Source organism: Balaenoptera ricei, chromosome 11 (genome assembly GCF_028023285.1).
Source record: "Balaenoptera ricei isolate mBalRic1 chromosome 11, mBalRic1.hap2, whole genome shotgun sequence".
Classification (NCBI taxonomy): domain Eukaryota; kingdom Metazoa; phylum Chordata; class Mammalia; order Artiodactyla; family Balaenopteridae; genus Balaenoptera; species Balaenoptera ricei.
In genome coordinates, this window is record NC_082649.1 from 45400880 (window position 1) to 45416167 (window position 15288).

Sequence of the window (15288 nt, forward strand, 5' to 3'; positions counted from 1 at the left end):
AATATTCCATTGTATATATGTGCCACATCTTCTTTATCCATTCATCCGATGATGGACACTTAGGTTGCTTCCATGTCCTGGCTATTGTAAATAGAGCTGCAGTGAACATTTTGGTACATGACTCTTTTTGAATTATGGTTTTCTCAGGGTATATGCCCAGTAGTGGGATTGCTGGGTCATATGGTAGTTCTATTTTCAGTTTTTTAAGGAAACTCCATACTGTTCTCCATAGTGGCTATATCAATTTACATTCCCACCAACAGTGCAAGAGTGTTCCCTTTTTTCCACACCCTCTCCAGCATTATTGTTTCTAGATTTTTTGATGATGGCCATTCTGACCGGTGTGAGATGATATCTCATTGTAGTTTTGATTTGCATTTCTCTATTGATTAATGATGTTGAGCATTCTTTCATGTGTCTGTTGGCAATCTGTATATCTTCTTTGGAGAAATGTCTATTTAGGTCTTCTGCCCATTTTTGGATTGGGTTTTTTGTTTTTTTGTTATTGAGCTGCATGAGCTGCTTGTAAATCTTGGAGATTAATCCTTTGTCAGTTGCTTCATTTGCAAATATTTTCTCCCATTCTGAGGGTTGTCTTTTGGTCTTGTTTATGGTTTCCTTTGCTGTGCAAAAGCTTTTAAGTTTCATTAGGTCCCATTTGTTTCTTTTTGTTTTTATTTCCAATTCTCTAGGAGCTGGGTCAAAAAGGATCTTGCTGTGATTTATGTCATACAGTGTTCTGCCTATGTTTTCCTCTAAGAGTTTGATAGTGTCTGGCCTTACACTTAGGTCTTTAATTCATTTTGAGTTTATTTTTGTGTATGGTGTCAGGGAGTGTTCTCATTTCATACTTTTACATGTACCAGTCCAGTTTTCCCAACACCACTTATTGAAGAGGCTGTCTTTTCTCCACTGTATATGCTTGCCTCCTTTATCAAAGATAAGGTGACCATATGTGCGTGGGTTTATCTCTGGGCTTTCTATCCTGTTCCATTGATCTATGTTTCTGTTTTTGTGCCAGTACCAAACTGTCTTGATTACTGTAGATTTGTAATATAGTCTGAAGTCAGGGAGCCTGATTCCTCCAGCTCCATTTTTCGTTCTCAAGATTGCTTTGGCTATTCGGGGTCTTTTGTGTTTCCATACATATTGTGAAATTTTTTGTTCTAGTTCTGTGAAAAATGCCAGTGGTAGTTTGATAGGGATTGCATTGAATCTGTAGATTGCTTTGGGTAGTAATGTCATTTTCACAATGTTGATTCTTCCAATCCAAGAACATAGTATATCTCTCCATCTATTTGTATCATCTTTAATTTCTTTCATCAGTGTCTTATAATTTTCTGCATACAGGTCTTTTGTCTCCTTAGGTAGGTTTATTCCTAGATGTTTTATTCTTTTTGTTGCAGTGGTAAATGGGAGTGTTTCCTTAATTTCACTTTCAGATTTTCATCATTAGTGTAGAGGAATGCAAGAGATTTCTGTGCATTAATTTCGTATCCTGCTACTTTACCAAATTCATTGATTAGCTCTAGTAGTTTTCTGGTAGCATCTTTAGGATTCTCTATGTATAATATCATGTCATCTGCAAACAGTGACAGCTTTACTTCTTCTTTTCCGATTTGGATTCCTTTTCTTTCTTTTTCTTCTCTGTTTGCTGTGGCTAACACTTCCAAAACGATGTTGAATAATAGTGGTGAGAGTGGGCAACCTTGTCTTGTTCCTGATCTTAGTGGAAATGGTTTCAGTTTTTCACCATTGAGGACAGTGTTGGCTGTGGGTTTGTCATATATGGCCTTTATTATGTTGAGGAAAGTTCCCTCTATGCGTACTTTCTGGAGGGTTTTTATCATAAATGGGTGTTAAATTTTGTCAAAAGCTTTCTCTGCATCTATTGAGATGATCATATGGTTTTTCTCCTTCAATTTGTTAATATGATGTATCACGTTGATTAATTTGCGTATATTGAAGAATCCTTGCATTCCTGGAATAAACCCCACTTGATCATGGTGTATGATCCTATTAATGTGCTGTTGGATTCTGTTTGCTAGTATTTTGTTGAGGATTTTTGCATCTATGTTCATCAGTGATATTGGCCTGTAGTTTTCTTTCTTTGTGACATCTTTGTCTGGTTTTGGTATCAGGGTGATGGTGGCCTCTTAGAATGAGTTGGGGAGTGTTCCTCCCTCTGCAATATTTTGGAAGAGTTTAAGAAGGATAGGTGTTAGCTCTTCTCTAAATGTTTGGTAGAATTTGCCTGTGAAGCCATCTGGTCCTGGGCTTTTGTTTGTTGGAAGATTTTTAATCACAGTTTCAATTTCAGTGCTTGTGATTGCCGTGTTCATATTTTCTATTTCTTCCTGGTTCAGTCTCGGCAGGTTGTGCATTTCTAAGAATCTGTCCATTTCTTCCAGGTTGTCCATTTTATTGGCATAGAGTTGCTTGTAGTAATCTCTCATGATCGTTTGTATTTCTGCAGTGTCAGTGGTTACTTCTCCTTTTTCATTTTTAATTCTATTGATTTGAGTCTTCTCCCTTTTTTTCTTGATGAGTCTGGCTAATGGTTTATCAATTTTGTTTTCTTCTTTTCTTCTCAAAGAACCAGCTTTTAGTTTTATTGATCTTTGCTATTGTCTCCTTCATTTCTTTTTCATTTATTTCTGATCTGATCTTTATGATTTCTTTCCTTCTGCTAGCTTTGGGGTTTTTTTGTTCTTCTTTCTCTAATTGCTTTAGGTGCTAGGTTAGGTGGTTATTTGAGATGTTTCCTGTTTCTTGATGTAGGCTTGTATTGCTATAAACTTCCCTCTTAGCACTGCTTTTGCTGCATCCCATAGGTTTTGGGTCGTGTCTCCATTGTCATTTGTTTCTAGGTATTTTTTGATTTCCCCTTTGATTTCTTCAGCGATCACTTCATTATTAAGTAGTGTATTGTGTAGCCTCTATGTGTTTGTATATTTTACAGATTTTTTCCTGTAATTGATATCTAGTCTCATAGCATTGTGAGCAGGAAAGATACTTGATACGATTTCAGTTTTCTTCAATTTACCAAGGCTTGATTTGTGACCCAGGATATGATCTATCCTGGAGAATGTTCCATGAGCACTTGAGAAAAATGTGTATTCTGTTGTTTTTGGGTGGAATGTCCTATAAATATCCATTAAGTCCATCTTGTTTAATGTATCATTTAAAGCTTGTGTTTCCTTATTTATTTTCATTTTGGATGGTCTGTCCACTGGTGAAAGTGGGGTGTTAAAGTCCCCTACTATAATTGTGTTACTGTTGATTTCCCCTTTTATGGCTGTTAGTATTTGCCTTATGTATTGAGGTGCTCCTATGTTGGGTGCATAAATATTTACAATTGTTATACCTTCCTCTTGGATCGATCCCTTGATCATTATATAGTGTCCTTCTTTGTCTCTTGTAATAGTCTTTATTTTAAAGTCTATTTTGTCTGATATGAGAATTGCTACTCCAGCTTTCTTTTGATTTCCATTTGCATGGAATATCTTTTTCCATCCCCTCACTTTCAGTCTGTATGTGTCCCTAGGTCTGAAGTGGGTCTCTTGTAGACAGCATATATACGGGTCTTGTTTTTGTATCCATTCAGCCGGTCTATGTCTTTTGGTGGGAGCATTTAATCCATTTACATTTAAGGTAATTATCGATATGTATGTTCCTATTCCCATTTTCTTAATTGTTTTGGGTTTGTTATTGTAGGTCTTTTCCTTCTCTTGTGTTTCTTGCCTAGAGAAGTTCCTTTCGTATTTGTTGTAAAGCTGGTTTGGTGGTGCTGAACTCTCTCAGCTTTTGCTTGTCTGTAAAGGTTTTAATTTCTCCATCAAATCTGAATGAGATCCTTGACGGGTAGAGTAATCTTGCTTATAGGTTTTTCTCGTTCATCACTTTAAATATGTCCTGCCACTCCCTTCTGGCTTGCAGAGTTTCTGCTGAAAGAACAGCTGTTAACCTTATGGGGATTCCCTTGTGTGTTATTTGTTGTTTTTCCCTTGCTGCTTTTAATATGTTTTCTTTGTATTTAATTTTTGATAGTTTGATTAATATATGTCTTGGCGTGTTTCTCCTTGGATTTATCCTGTATTGGACTCTCTGTGCTTCCTGGACTTGATTAACTATTTTCTTTCCCATATTAGGGAAGTTTTCAACTATAATCTCTTCAAATATTTTCTCAGTCCCTTTGTTTTTCTCTTCTTCTTCTGGGACCCCTATAATTCGTATGTTGGTGCGTTTATTGTTGTGCCGAGGTCTCTGAGATTGTCATCAGTTCTTTTTATTCTTTTTTTTTTTATTCTGCTCTGCAGTAGTTATTGTCACTATTTTTTCTTCCAGGTCACTTACCGTTCTTCTGCCTCAGTTATTCTGCTATTGATCCCTTCTAGAGTATTTTTAATTTCATTTATTGTGTTGTTCATCATTGCTTGTTTCCTCTTTAGTTCTTCTAGGTCCTTGTTAAATGTTTCTTGCATTTTGTCTATTCTATTTCCAAGATTTTGGATCATCTTTACTATCATTCTGAATTCTTTTTCAGGTAGATTGCCTATTTCCTCTTCATTTTTTATGTTTGGTGAATTTTTACCTTGCTCCTTCATCTGCTGTGTGTTTTTCTGTCTTCTCATTTTGCTTATCTTACTGTGTTTTGAGTCTCCTTTTTGCAGACTGCAGGTTCGTAGTTCCCGTTGTTTTTGGTGTCTGTCCCCAGTGGCTAAGGTTGGTTTGGTGGGTTGTGTAGGCTTCCTGGTGGAGGGGACTAGTGCCTGTGTTCTGGTGGATGAGTCTGGATCTTGTCTTCCTGGTGGGCAGGTCCACGTCTGGTGGTGTGTTTTGGGATGTCTGTGGCCTTATTATGATTTTAGGCAGCCTCTCTGCTAATGGATGGGGCTATGTTCCTTTCTTGCTGTTTGTCTGGCATAGGGTGTCCAGCACTGTAGCTTGCTGGTCGTTGAGTGAAGCTGGGTCTTGGTGTTGAGGTGGCGATCTCTGGGAGATTTTCCCCGTTTGATATTACATGGAGCTGGGAGGTCTCTTGTGGACCAGTGTCCTGAAGTTGGCTCTCCCACCTCAGAGGCACAGCACTGACTCCTGGCTGGAGCACCAAGATCCTTTCATCCACACGGCTCAGAATAAAAGGGAGAAAAAATAGAAAGAAAGAAAGAGGATAAAATAAAATAAAATCAAATAAAGTAAGATAAAAAAATAGTTATTAAAATAAAAAAATAAAATATTATTATGAAAAAATACTTTTTAAAGTAAAAAAAAAAAAGATAAAAAGAACGGACGGACAGAACCCTAGGACAAATGGTGAAAGCAAAGCTATACAGACAAACTCTCACACAGAAGCATACACATACACAGTCACAAAATGAGGAAAAGGGGAAAAAATAATATATCTTGCTCCCAGAGTCCACCTCCTCAATTTGGGAAGATTCGTTGTCTATTCAGGTATTCCACTGATGCAGGTACATCAAGTTGACTGTGGAGCTTTAATCCGCTGCTTCTGAGGCTGCTGGGAGAGATTTCCCTTTCTCTTCTTTGTTTGCATAGCTCCCAGGTTCAGCTTTGGATTTGGCCCCGCCTCTGTGTGTAGGTCACCTGAGGGTGTCTGTTCTTGGCTCAGACAGGACGGGGTTAAAGGAGCAGCTGATTCGGGGGCTCTGGCTCACTAGGCAGTGGGGAGGGAGGGGTACGGAATGCAGGGCGAGCCTGCGGCATCAGAGGCCGGCGTGATGTTGCACCAGCCTGAGGCGCACCGTGTGTTCTCCTGGGGAAGTTGTCCCTGGATCACGGGAGCCTGGCCGTGGCGGGCTGCACAGGCTCCCGGGAGTGGCATTGTGGATAGTGACCTGTGGTCGCACACAGGCTTCTTGGTGGCGGCAGCAGCAGTCTTAGCGTTTCATGCCCGTCTCTGGGGTCCGCGCTGATAGCCGCGGCTTGCGCCCGTCTTTGGAGCTCCTTTAAGCAGCGCTCTGAATCCCCTCTCCTCGCGCACCAGGAAACAAAGAGGGAAGAAAAATTCTCTTGCCTCTTCGGCAGGTCCAGACCTTTTCCAGGACTCCCTCCCGGCTAGCTGTGGTATACTAACCCCTTCAGGCTGTGTGCATGCAGCCAACCCCAGTCCTCTCCCTGCGATCCGACTGAAGCCCGAGCCTCAGCTCCCAGCCCCCGCCCACACCGGCGGGTGAGCAGACAAGCCTCTCGGGCTGGTGAGTGCTGGTCAGCACCGATCCTCTGTGCGGGAATCTCTCCGCTTTGCCCTCCGCACCCCCGTTGCTGCACTCTCCTCCGCGGCTCCAAAGCTCTCCCCTCCGCCACCCACAGTCTCTGCCTGCGAAGGGGCTTCCTAGTGTGTGGAAAACTTTCCTCCTTCACCGCTCAGTCCCACTGGTGCAGGTCCCGTCCCTATTCTTTTGTCTCTTTTTTTTCTTTTTTCTTTTGCCCTACCCAGGTACGTGGGGAGTTTCTTGCCTTTTGGGAGGTCTGAGGTCTTCTGCCAGCATTCAGTGGGTGTTCTATAGGAGCAGTTCCACGTGTAGATGTATTTCTGATGTATCTGTGGGGAGGAAGGTGATCTCCACTTCTTACTCTTCTGCCATCTTCTCCTCGAGCCCCCTGTTTCTTCTGTTTTCTTCTTCTTGTGAGCATAGCTTTGAAAGACTTTTTTGTGATCTTTGGTTTTTTGTCAGTCTTTAGTTTCTTCTTGGCTTTGCCCTTTCTGACCCTTTTCATGACAGGTATAGCCATTATTTCAAATGCAATTTGGACAGTTCAATTAATCTGTCTCTCTTTGGTGTCCTTTAATAATTCTGGGCTTAACTAAGCCTCATTTCTTTCTCATTGGGACCCTTTGCCATTTCATCATAAGATTTTTTTAGAGTAATAATGTTGGCTAACCCATGTTGGGTGCTTCTTAGCTAGTAGCATAATTAAAAGTGCTTCCTCCTCCTAGTGAGTGGGCAGCCTTGCCTGAGAATGCTGGAATGTTTTATGTAACTCTTGAGGCTGTAGTGCCCTGATAACCGCACAGCTCAGTCGTCATTTAGATAAAGAGAGGAAAGCAGTTGCACCCATGGGCAATTAACTTTTTTATTAATAAGCTGTTAGACAATTAAGGGACGCTCAGACAGTCTTTTGAGTGTGGTGTTGTATTATGTCCGGGTGAATAACCTTGCTGCTGTGCTGCTTGTCGTTGTCAGGGTGCCCCTTCCGGCACAGCGATCCCGAGCTGCTGAGACAGAAGCTGCAGGCGTACAAGATCCCTCCCTCAGGGATCAACCAGGTAGGTCGGACCCTGCCCTGCAGCCTCAGTAATGAGACAGTGGACAGGCCCTTCAGTTTCATGTCATGTTCTTGCAGAGACACGGTGTACTACCTGCTGGGCCTCATGCCAAACATCCTGTCTTCTAGGTGAATTAAGCCAAAGCTTTGGCTTTTCTGCTTTAGACTCCTTGGAAATTCTCGTTCTTCTGTCTGCTAGGCTGCATTTTTATGTAATAACAGAAACTGAAAACCTTTTTTTTTCTCTCATTTTGTTTTACTGTCTCAATGGGGGGCATTTTAAAAAATAAGTTTTTAGAGGAATGCATTGAAGCTTATTAATGAAGCTGAAAATCAGTGATATCATATTTCATTTTGGAGACTTTGTGCTGCAGGGATGTTGAAGGAGAAGATAACGCAGTATGGACTGGCTGGGCCTTCTCATTTACTACGTCAGATCCACACTTCCGAGGATAGTTCATCAGGTCAAACAGTTTATCAAACTACTTTGCCTCGTAAACCACTTAGATAAAAAAAAGAAATGCTCAAATGTAAAACCAAATATTTAAGAGTATATCGTTTAATAAACATGCTTTTAAAAAACTTGTGACCTCACAGAGATACTGTCTCTAGTGTGCTTTGTAAGTTGGCTTGGATTTTGAAGGAATTCAAGAGGAGCTTCTGCTTCCTTAGCTGAAAAAGAACAATATCTATTTTAGAGCCAGAACATCTAAATCATTATATATCAATTTTTTTTTCTTGAAAAAAAAATTATTCTAGAAAACTCTACTGCTTCTACTGCATCCAGAGTACATATTGAGTTTATTCAATTCAGTTCAAATCTTACGGTTTTTCCGTCCTCTGGGGAAGGCAGTGCTCAAGGTGCTCTTTGCAAATGCTAAGAAGATTCAGATATAAACCCTGCTCCTTCATAACCAGAATCTGGAGGGAAACATGTGCCAAGTGTAATGAGAGAGGCACACATAGAGTGTCTCGGCTCTTCTGAAGATGGGGGGTGGCTACCAGATTGGGAGGCTGAGGATCACTTCCTGGAAGAGACGCTCTGTGAATTGGGCCTTGAGTGTATGGGGGGTGGTTAAAAAGAGAGAAAGTGTGAATAAAAGACAGTAAGTGTATAGGATTACTAGCATTTCAAGCTTACGGTATTGGTGGCACCAGTACATCAACATTAATAGGCAACCTAAAAGAAGTTGTTGGTTTGAGAGATTAGGTTTGGAGCTGGGACAGTTAAATGGCAGGCAGAATGTGGATTTGTCAGTGCATTAGAGAAGTTCCAGCTGGAAATCTGATGTTCTTTTTAGGGTTAGAATTGTAGAACTGTGGGATTGGAAGGGACATTAGAAGAGATCTCTTCACTTTTGTGGAGTTGTGGGGTGTTACATGCCCTTGGGTGCACAGCAGCTAAGTCAGTGGAAACAGAAATGGAAGCCAGGCCTTCTGACTCCACTTTTTTTTCTCAACCCCAGTTTACTTTAGAGCTGATTATCGTGAGTTTTCTGTGGGAGAGGAGAACAAATAATGGAGAAGAGGGGGTAGGGAGTCAAAAGCCAGGACTCAGAACGGAATCTTGGCTGATGCTTCCCTTTGTCAGACAGTAGAAGGACAGAGCAGAAATGGGGGGAGAGGGAGGGAGTACTTAGGGAAGTGCAGTGTACAAAAGTCGGGAGAGGAGTGTGAGAGGAGGTGTGGCCCACAGGGTCCTACGTAGCTGAGGGACTGGGTGGGATTAGGACTGAGGAGAGGTGACTGGATTTGGTGAGAGGCGTCAGTGTCCTGGGGGAAACCAGAGCAAGATCACAGTCACTTAAAGACAAATGAATGAGACAGTGGCTTGGACCTGCAGACAGTGAGCATGTTTCACAGAAGGTGCTAGTGAAAGGGGTGTTGGCGCTATCAGCGTAAGCCTCGTGGGTGGTTTGTTTGCGTGTTTGGGGCCAGAGGAGACCTGAGCCTGTTTGTAGGAAGAGGAGAAAAGAACCCATCAGAGAGGGTGGGCTTGATAAAGATAGAGGCAAAGATGATCCCTCTCTAACCGAGCAGAATTAGCTTATGTGTCCATTACACCATGACCACAGTGTACACGCCTTTGCTCCTTTTCTTTTTCTCCAGTTTTCTTAAGATTGACATACAGCACTGTATAAGGTGTGCAGCACAGTGCTCTGACTTACATACATCATGAAGTGATGACCACAATAAGATTAGCAAACATCCATCATCTCATATAGATACAAAAGTGAAGGAACAGAAAAAAGTATATTTTTTCCTCATAATGAAAACTCTTTATTTTCACATGTAACGCACAGCAGTGTTAATTATGTTTATCATGTTCTACATTACATCCTCAGTAATTATTTATCTTATAACTGGGAGTTTCTACCTTTTGATTGACTGCCTTCATCCAGTTCCCCCTCCCACAACCCCACTTCTGAAAACCACAAGTCTGACCCTTTTTTCTGTGAGTTTGTTTGTTGGTTGGTTGCTTTTTGAAGTATAATTGACTTACAATGCCATGTTAGTTCCCGGTACACAACATAGTGGTTCGATATTTCTTTATCTTTCAAATAATCACGATGATAACTCTAGTTACCATCTGTCACCACACAAAGATATTACATAGTTATTGACTATATTCCCCACACTGTACGTATCATCCCTGTGACTCATTTATTTTATAACTTAAAGTTTGTACCTCTTAATCTCCCTCATCTGTGTCTCTCCTCCCCTCAACCCGCTCCCCTCTGGTAACCACCTGTTTGTTCTGTGTATCTATGACTCTGTTTGTGTTTGGTTATGTTCGTTCATTTGTTTTGTTTTTTTAGATTCCACATACAGGTGAAGTCATATAGTATTCGTCTTTCTCTGTATGACTTGCTTCACTAAGTATAATTTTGTCTTGGTCCATCCATGTTGTCCCAAATGGCAATATTTCATTCTTTTTTATGGCTGAATAATATTCCATTGTATATATGTACCACATCTTCTTTGTCCGTTCATCTGTTGATGGGCACTTCATGAAGAATCACTTTCTAAAAAATATAGGCTATTATCATGTTTATCAAGAAGAGTAATGATTTTATTTAACAGTAGTGACTATGTATGTACATTCTTACCTTTGACTCCATTGTACTCCTCCATTTATGCTCAATCCACAAGTAGATTCCTTACTTAGTTGGTGTGATAGTAATTTCCACGTCACCCTTTGGACCTGCATTGTAACTATTTGTCTGAGATGAACACAGATGCAGAGTGCATGTGGGCAAGCTGTAAATAATATTTTGCTTTCATTTAGTGTCTTTATTGAGTGGCTTTTCAATAGAGTGAAGCCAGCTCGGGAGCTGTGTTCTAAAGGGAAGAAAGTTGATGAATGAAAAATCCATGTAAAACATCTTGATGAGTACGTAGTTGCAGGCTGACATAAGTGCAAATTAGACCTTAAAAACTCCAAGTGCATATTAAAATACTGAAAGAAAGTCAAGAAAAATATCATTTAAATGCATTTAAGGTAAAACTCAATGGAGCTACTTTTATTTCAGAGAAAAACTACTTGAAAAAGATACCTTCAACATTAAGAAATACTTAGATCTTAATAATCAGAATTTTGATGATCAGAAGAGAGATAATTGTGACTTAATTGGCATCACCTACTTTTTAAAGAAGCATATTTATAGGATCACATTTCATCATCCTTTTTGAATGAGCTTGGTATCCAGCTTAGGAAGACCGGAACTGAACAACAATAAAACCAAAGATGATGGGCAGTCCTGCATTTATTCCTCAGCCCTCCCCCAAAAGAGAAAAATATGGAGGTCAGGTCACCAGCAAGACATCAGAATCCTAAGTGTTCATACCCCAACAACATAGCTTAAACACACACGTAGTAAGAACAAAGAGAACTGAGTAGAGAACCAGACAAATCCACAGTTACATTTGGAGACTTGAGCACTCCTCTTTCAGTAATTACTAGAATAAGCAGACAGAGAACGAGTAGGGATGTAGAAGACTTGAGCTATAAACATACTGCCCCACAGCAGGTGAATACACACTCACCCACATAGGTCACATTCTGGGTCTTAAAAAATCCATTACAAAATTTAAATGAATTGAAATCAGACAAAGTACGTTCTATGACTGTAACCAGTACAATAAGGGAAGAAAAAGAAATAGAAGGCAGATTAGAAGGGGAGAAAGAAAACCTTCCTCTAATCTCAGACAATGTGATTATCTATGAAAAAAAATGTCAAAGAACCTACCAAAATGCTATTATAACTAATAGATTGCAGGGTACTAAGTCAGTATACAAAAATCAATTATATTTCTTCCAAAGAACAACTGGAAATTTAAAAATTTTTAAATTATCATATGCAATAGTACCAAAAAGACAAATGTTTTTTATATGTTTTATGTACAGAATATGTGCAAGATCTTTATGCTGAGACATTGATGAAAACAGTCAAAGAACAGAGTTAGAGGTACACACTACCTGATTTCAGACTTACTGTAGGGCTACTGTAATCAAGACAGTGTGGTTCTAGGGAAATGATAAACAGAGAGATCAACTGGACAGTTATAAAAAGTCCAGAAACAGACCCACATATATATGGGCACTGGATTTTTAAATAAAGGTGCCAGAGCAATTCAATAGGAAAAGAATATTTTCCAACAAGTAGTTCTAGAAAAACTGAAAGTCCATATGTCAAAAAAAAAACAAAAAACAAAACCTAGACACATACCTCATACCTTTAAAACAATTAATTTGAAGTGGGTCATAGATCTAAATGCAAAATGTAAACCTTCCAGGAGAAAACAAGAAAATCTAAATTACCTTGGATTTGGTATGTTCAGTGAAAGAAAATGTTGATAAATTAGACTTTATCAAAATTAAAACTTTGGTCTGCAGAAACACTGTTAAGAGAATAATAAAATAGCCATAGACTGGAAGAAAAATATTTGCAAATCATGTATTTCATAAAGTACTTGTATCCAGAATTATAAAGATATAAAGTCCTCTCAAAGCTCAATAATCAGAAAACAGTTTTTTAAGTGAGTAAAAAGTTTGAACAGACATTTCACCAAATATTTGAATAATAAACACGTGAAAAAAATGTTCAGCATTAGGTATTAGGGAAATACGATTTTAAAAGTATACGTCAATTAGAATTGGTCTAATTAAAAAAAAACAACAACCTAACAATACCAAGTGCTGGTGAGGATGCAGAGTGACTGGAAGTCTCATTCTTGCTGGGGGCCCACATGGTAGAGCTGTTGTGAAAGCAGCTGGCAATTTCTTATAAAGTTACATTTGCACATACTGTTTGAGCTAGTTACACCACTACTAGATAATTATACCATTGAAATAAAAGCCTTAAGCCCACACAGAAACCTGTACATAAGGGTTTATAGTGGCTTTATTCTAATTCCCCCAAACTGGAAAAAACCCAGTGTCCTTCAGCATGTGGTTGGATAAACAAATTGTGTTATACCTCATTTTATTGTGCTTCACTTTTTTGTGCTTCACAGATATTGTATTTTCTTAACAAATGAAGGTTTGTGGCAACCCTGCGTCAAGCAAGTCTGTCAGTGCCATTTTTCCAACAGCATTTGCTCAGTTCGTATCTCTGTGTCAGATTTTGGTAGTTCTTGCAATATTTCAAACTTTTTCATTATTATTATATTTGTTATGGGTGATCTATGAGCGGTGATCTTTGATGTTACTATTGTAATTTTGGGAGGCACCACGAACTGCACCCCTGTAAGATGACAACCTTAATCGGTAAATGTCGTGTGTGTTCTGACTGCTCCGCTGACCGGCCGTTCCCTCATCTTTCTTCCTCTCCTCTGGCCTCCCTATTCCCTGAGACACAACAATATTGAAATTAGGCCAGTTAAGAACCCCATAATGGCCTCCAAGTGTTCAAGTAAAAGGAAGAGTCAAACCTCTCTCACTTTAAATCTAAAGATTAAGTTTAGTGAGGAAGGCATGTCAAAAACCAAGACAGGCTGAAAGCTAGGCCTCTTGCACCAGTTAGCCAAGTTGTGAATGCAAAGGAAAAGTTCTCAAAGGAAATTAAAAGTGCTACTGCAGTGAACACATGAATGATAAGAAAGTGAAACAACCTTATTGCTGATAGGGTGAAAGCTTTAGTCTCTGGATAGAAGATCAAACCAGCCACAACGTTCCCTAAAGCCAAAGCCTAATCCAGAGCAAGGCCCTAACTCTCTTTAATTCTATGAAGGCTGAGAGAAATGAGGAAACTGCAGAAGAAAAGTTTGAAGTTAGCAGAGGTTGGTTCGTAAGGTTTAAGGAAAGAAGCCGTCCCCATAACGTGGAAGTGCAAGGTGAACCAGCAAGTGCTGATGTAGAAGCTGCAGCAAGTTATCCTTCCTGTGCTCTGTAAATGGAACAACAAAGCCTAGATGACAGAACATCTGTTTACAGCATGGTTTACTGAATATTTTAAGCCCACAGTTGAGACCTACTGCTCAGGAAAAAAAAAAAAGAAAAGAAAAGATACCTTTCAAATTGTTACTGCTCATTGACAATGCACTTGAACACTCAAGAGTTCCAGTGGAGATATATAAAATTTATGCTGTTTTCCTGCCTGCTAACATAACATCTACTCTGCAGCCCATGGACAAGGAATAATTTCAACTTCCAAGTCTTATTATTTAAGAAATACATTTTGTAAGGCTATAGCTGCATAGGATCTGGGCAAAGTCAATTGAAAACCTTCTGAAAAGAATTCACCATTCTAGATGCCATTAAGAACGTTAATGATTCATGGGAAGAGGTAAAATATTAACATTAACAGGAGCTTGGAAGATGTTGATTCCAACCCTCATGGATGACTGAGGGGTTCAAGACTTCAGTGGAGGAAGTAATTGCAAATAGGGTGGGTATAGCAAGAGAACTAGAATTAGAAGTGGGGCCCAGAGGTGTGATTGAATTGCTACAATCTTATGATAAAACTTGAATGGATGAGGAGTTGTTTCTTGTGAATCAGCAGAGAAAGTGGTTTTTTGAGATGAAATATAATCCTGGTGAAGATTGTTGAAATGACAACAAAGGATTTAGAACATTCTATAATCTTAGTTGAAAACGCAGCAGCAGGGTTGGAGAAGACTGACTCCAGTTTAGAGAGAAGCTCTCCTGTGGGTAAAATGCTCACACAGCATTGTGTCCTACAGAGAAGTCATTTGCAAGAGGAAGAGTCAGTTGACATGGCAGGTTTCATTGTCTTATTTTTAGAAACTGCCACAGCCACCCCAGCGTTCAGCAGCCACCACCTTGATCAGTCATCAGCCACCAACATTGAGGCAAGACCCTCCCCCAGCAAGAAGATTAAGACTTGCTGAAGGCTGATGATGGTTAGTGTTTTTTGCAATGAAGTATTTTTTAATTAAAACATGTGCATTGTTTTTTTTAGGCATGTAGCTATTACACACTTAACAGCACTGGGAAACCAAACAATTTGTAGCTCACTTTATTGTGATACTCGCTTTATTGCAGTGGTCTGGAACTGAACCCACAGCATCTCTGAGGCTGCCTGTAGTCATGCAATGAAATATTACTCAGCAATAAAAAAGGAACAAACTACTGGTATACCCAACAGCAGGCGTCATGCTAGGTGAAAGAAGTCATATGGTATGATTCCTTTTATGTGACATTCTGGAAAAGACAAATCTATACATACAGAAAACAGTGATTGCTGGGAATGGAGGAGGTGTTAGTTACAAAGGGATGGGGGGTCATTTGGGTGATGAAAATGTTCAGTCTGATTGTGGAGGTGGTATCATGACTGAATTTGTCAAATTTTGCAGAACTATACACTAAAGGGGGAATATTTTACTGCATGAAAATTATACCTTAATTTTTTAATGGAAAGAAAGAATAGGTAAGTGGTAGCATAAAGAGCCAGTTATTCATCTTTCATAGCAGGAATTCAATAGGTTAAGTTAATAAATAAAGAACCCAAAATATCAGCATGTAATTTAGAATTA

General features: G+C 39.6%; 1 protein-coding gene across 2 annotated transcripts in view; it reads left to right on the forward strand.

The window, feature by feature from the left end:
* Positions 1-15288, forward strand: part of PRIM2 (DNA primase subunit 2) — a 313191-nt gene that overhangs the window by 266830 nt on the left and 31073 nt on the right. Inside the window, exons 12-13 of one of the 2 annotated variants that reach the window (XM_059937546.1) lie at positions 7209-7291; positions 7651-7778. In XM_059937546.1, the coding sequence (XP_059793529.1) occupies positions 7209-7291; positions 7651-7746 (179 nt within the window). In that variant the 3' untranslated portion in view covers positions 7747-7778. Of the gene's footprint in view, positions 1-7208; positions 7292-7650; positions 7779-15288 lie in introns of those variants that run through there. The other variant, XM_059937545.1, reaches the window with a different exon arrangement.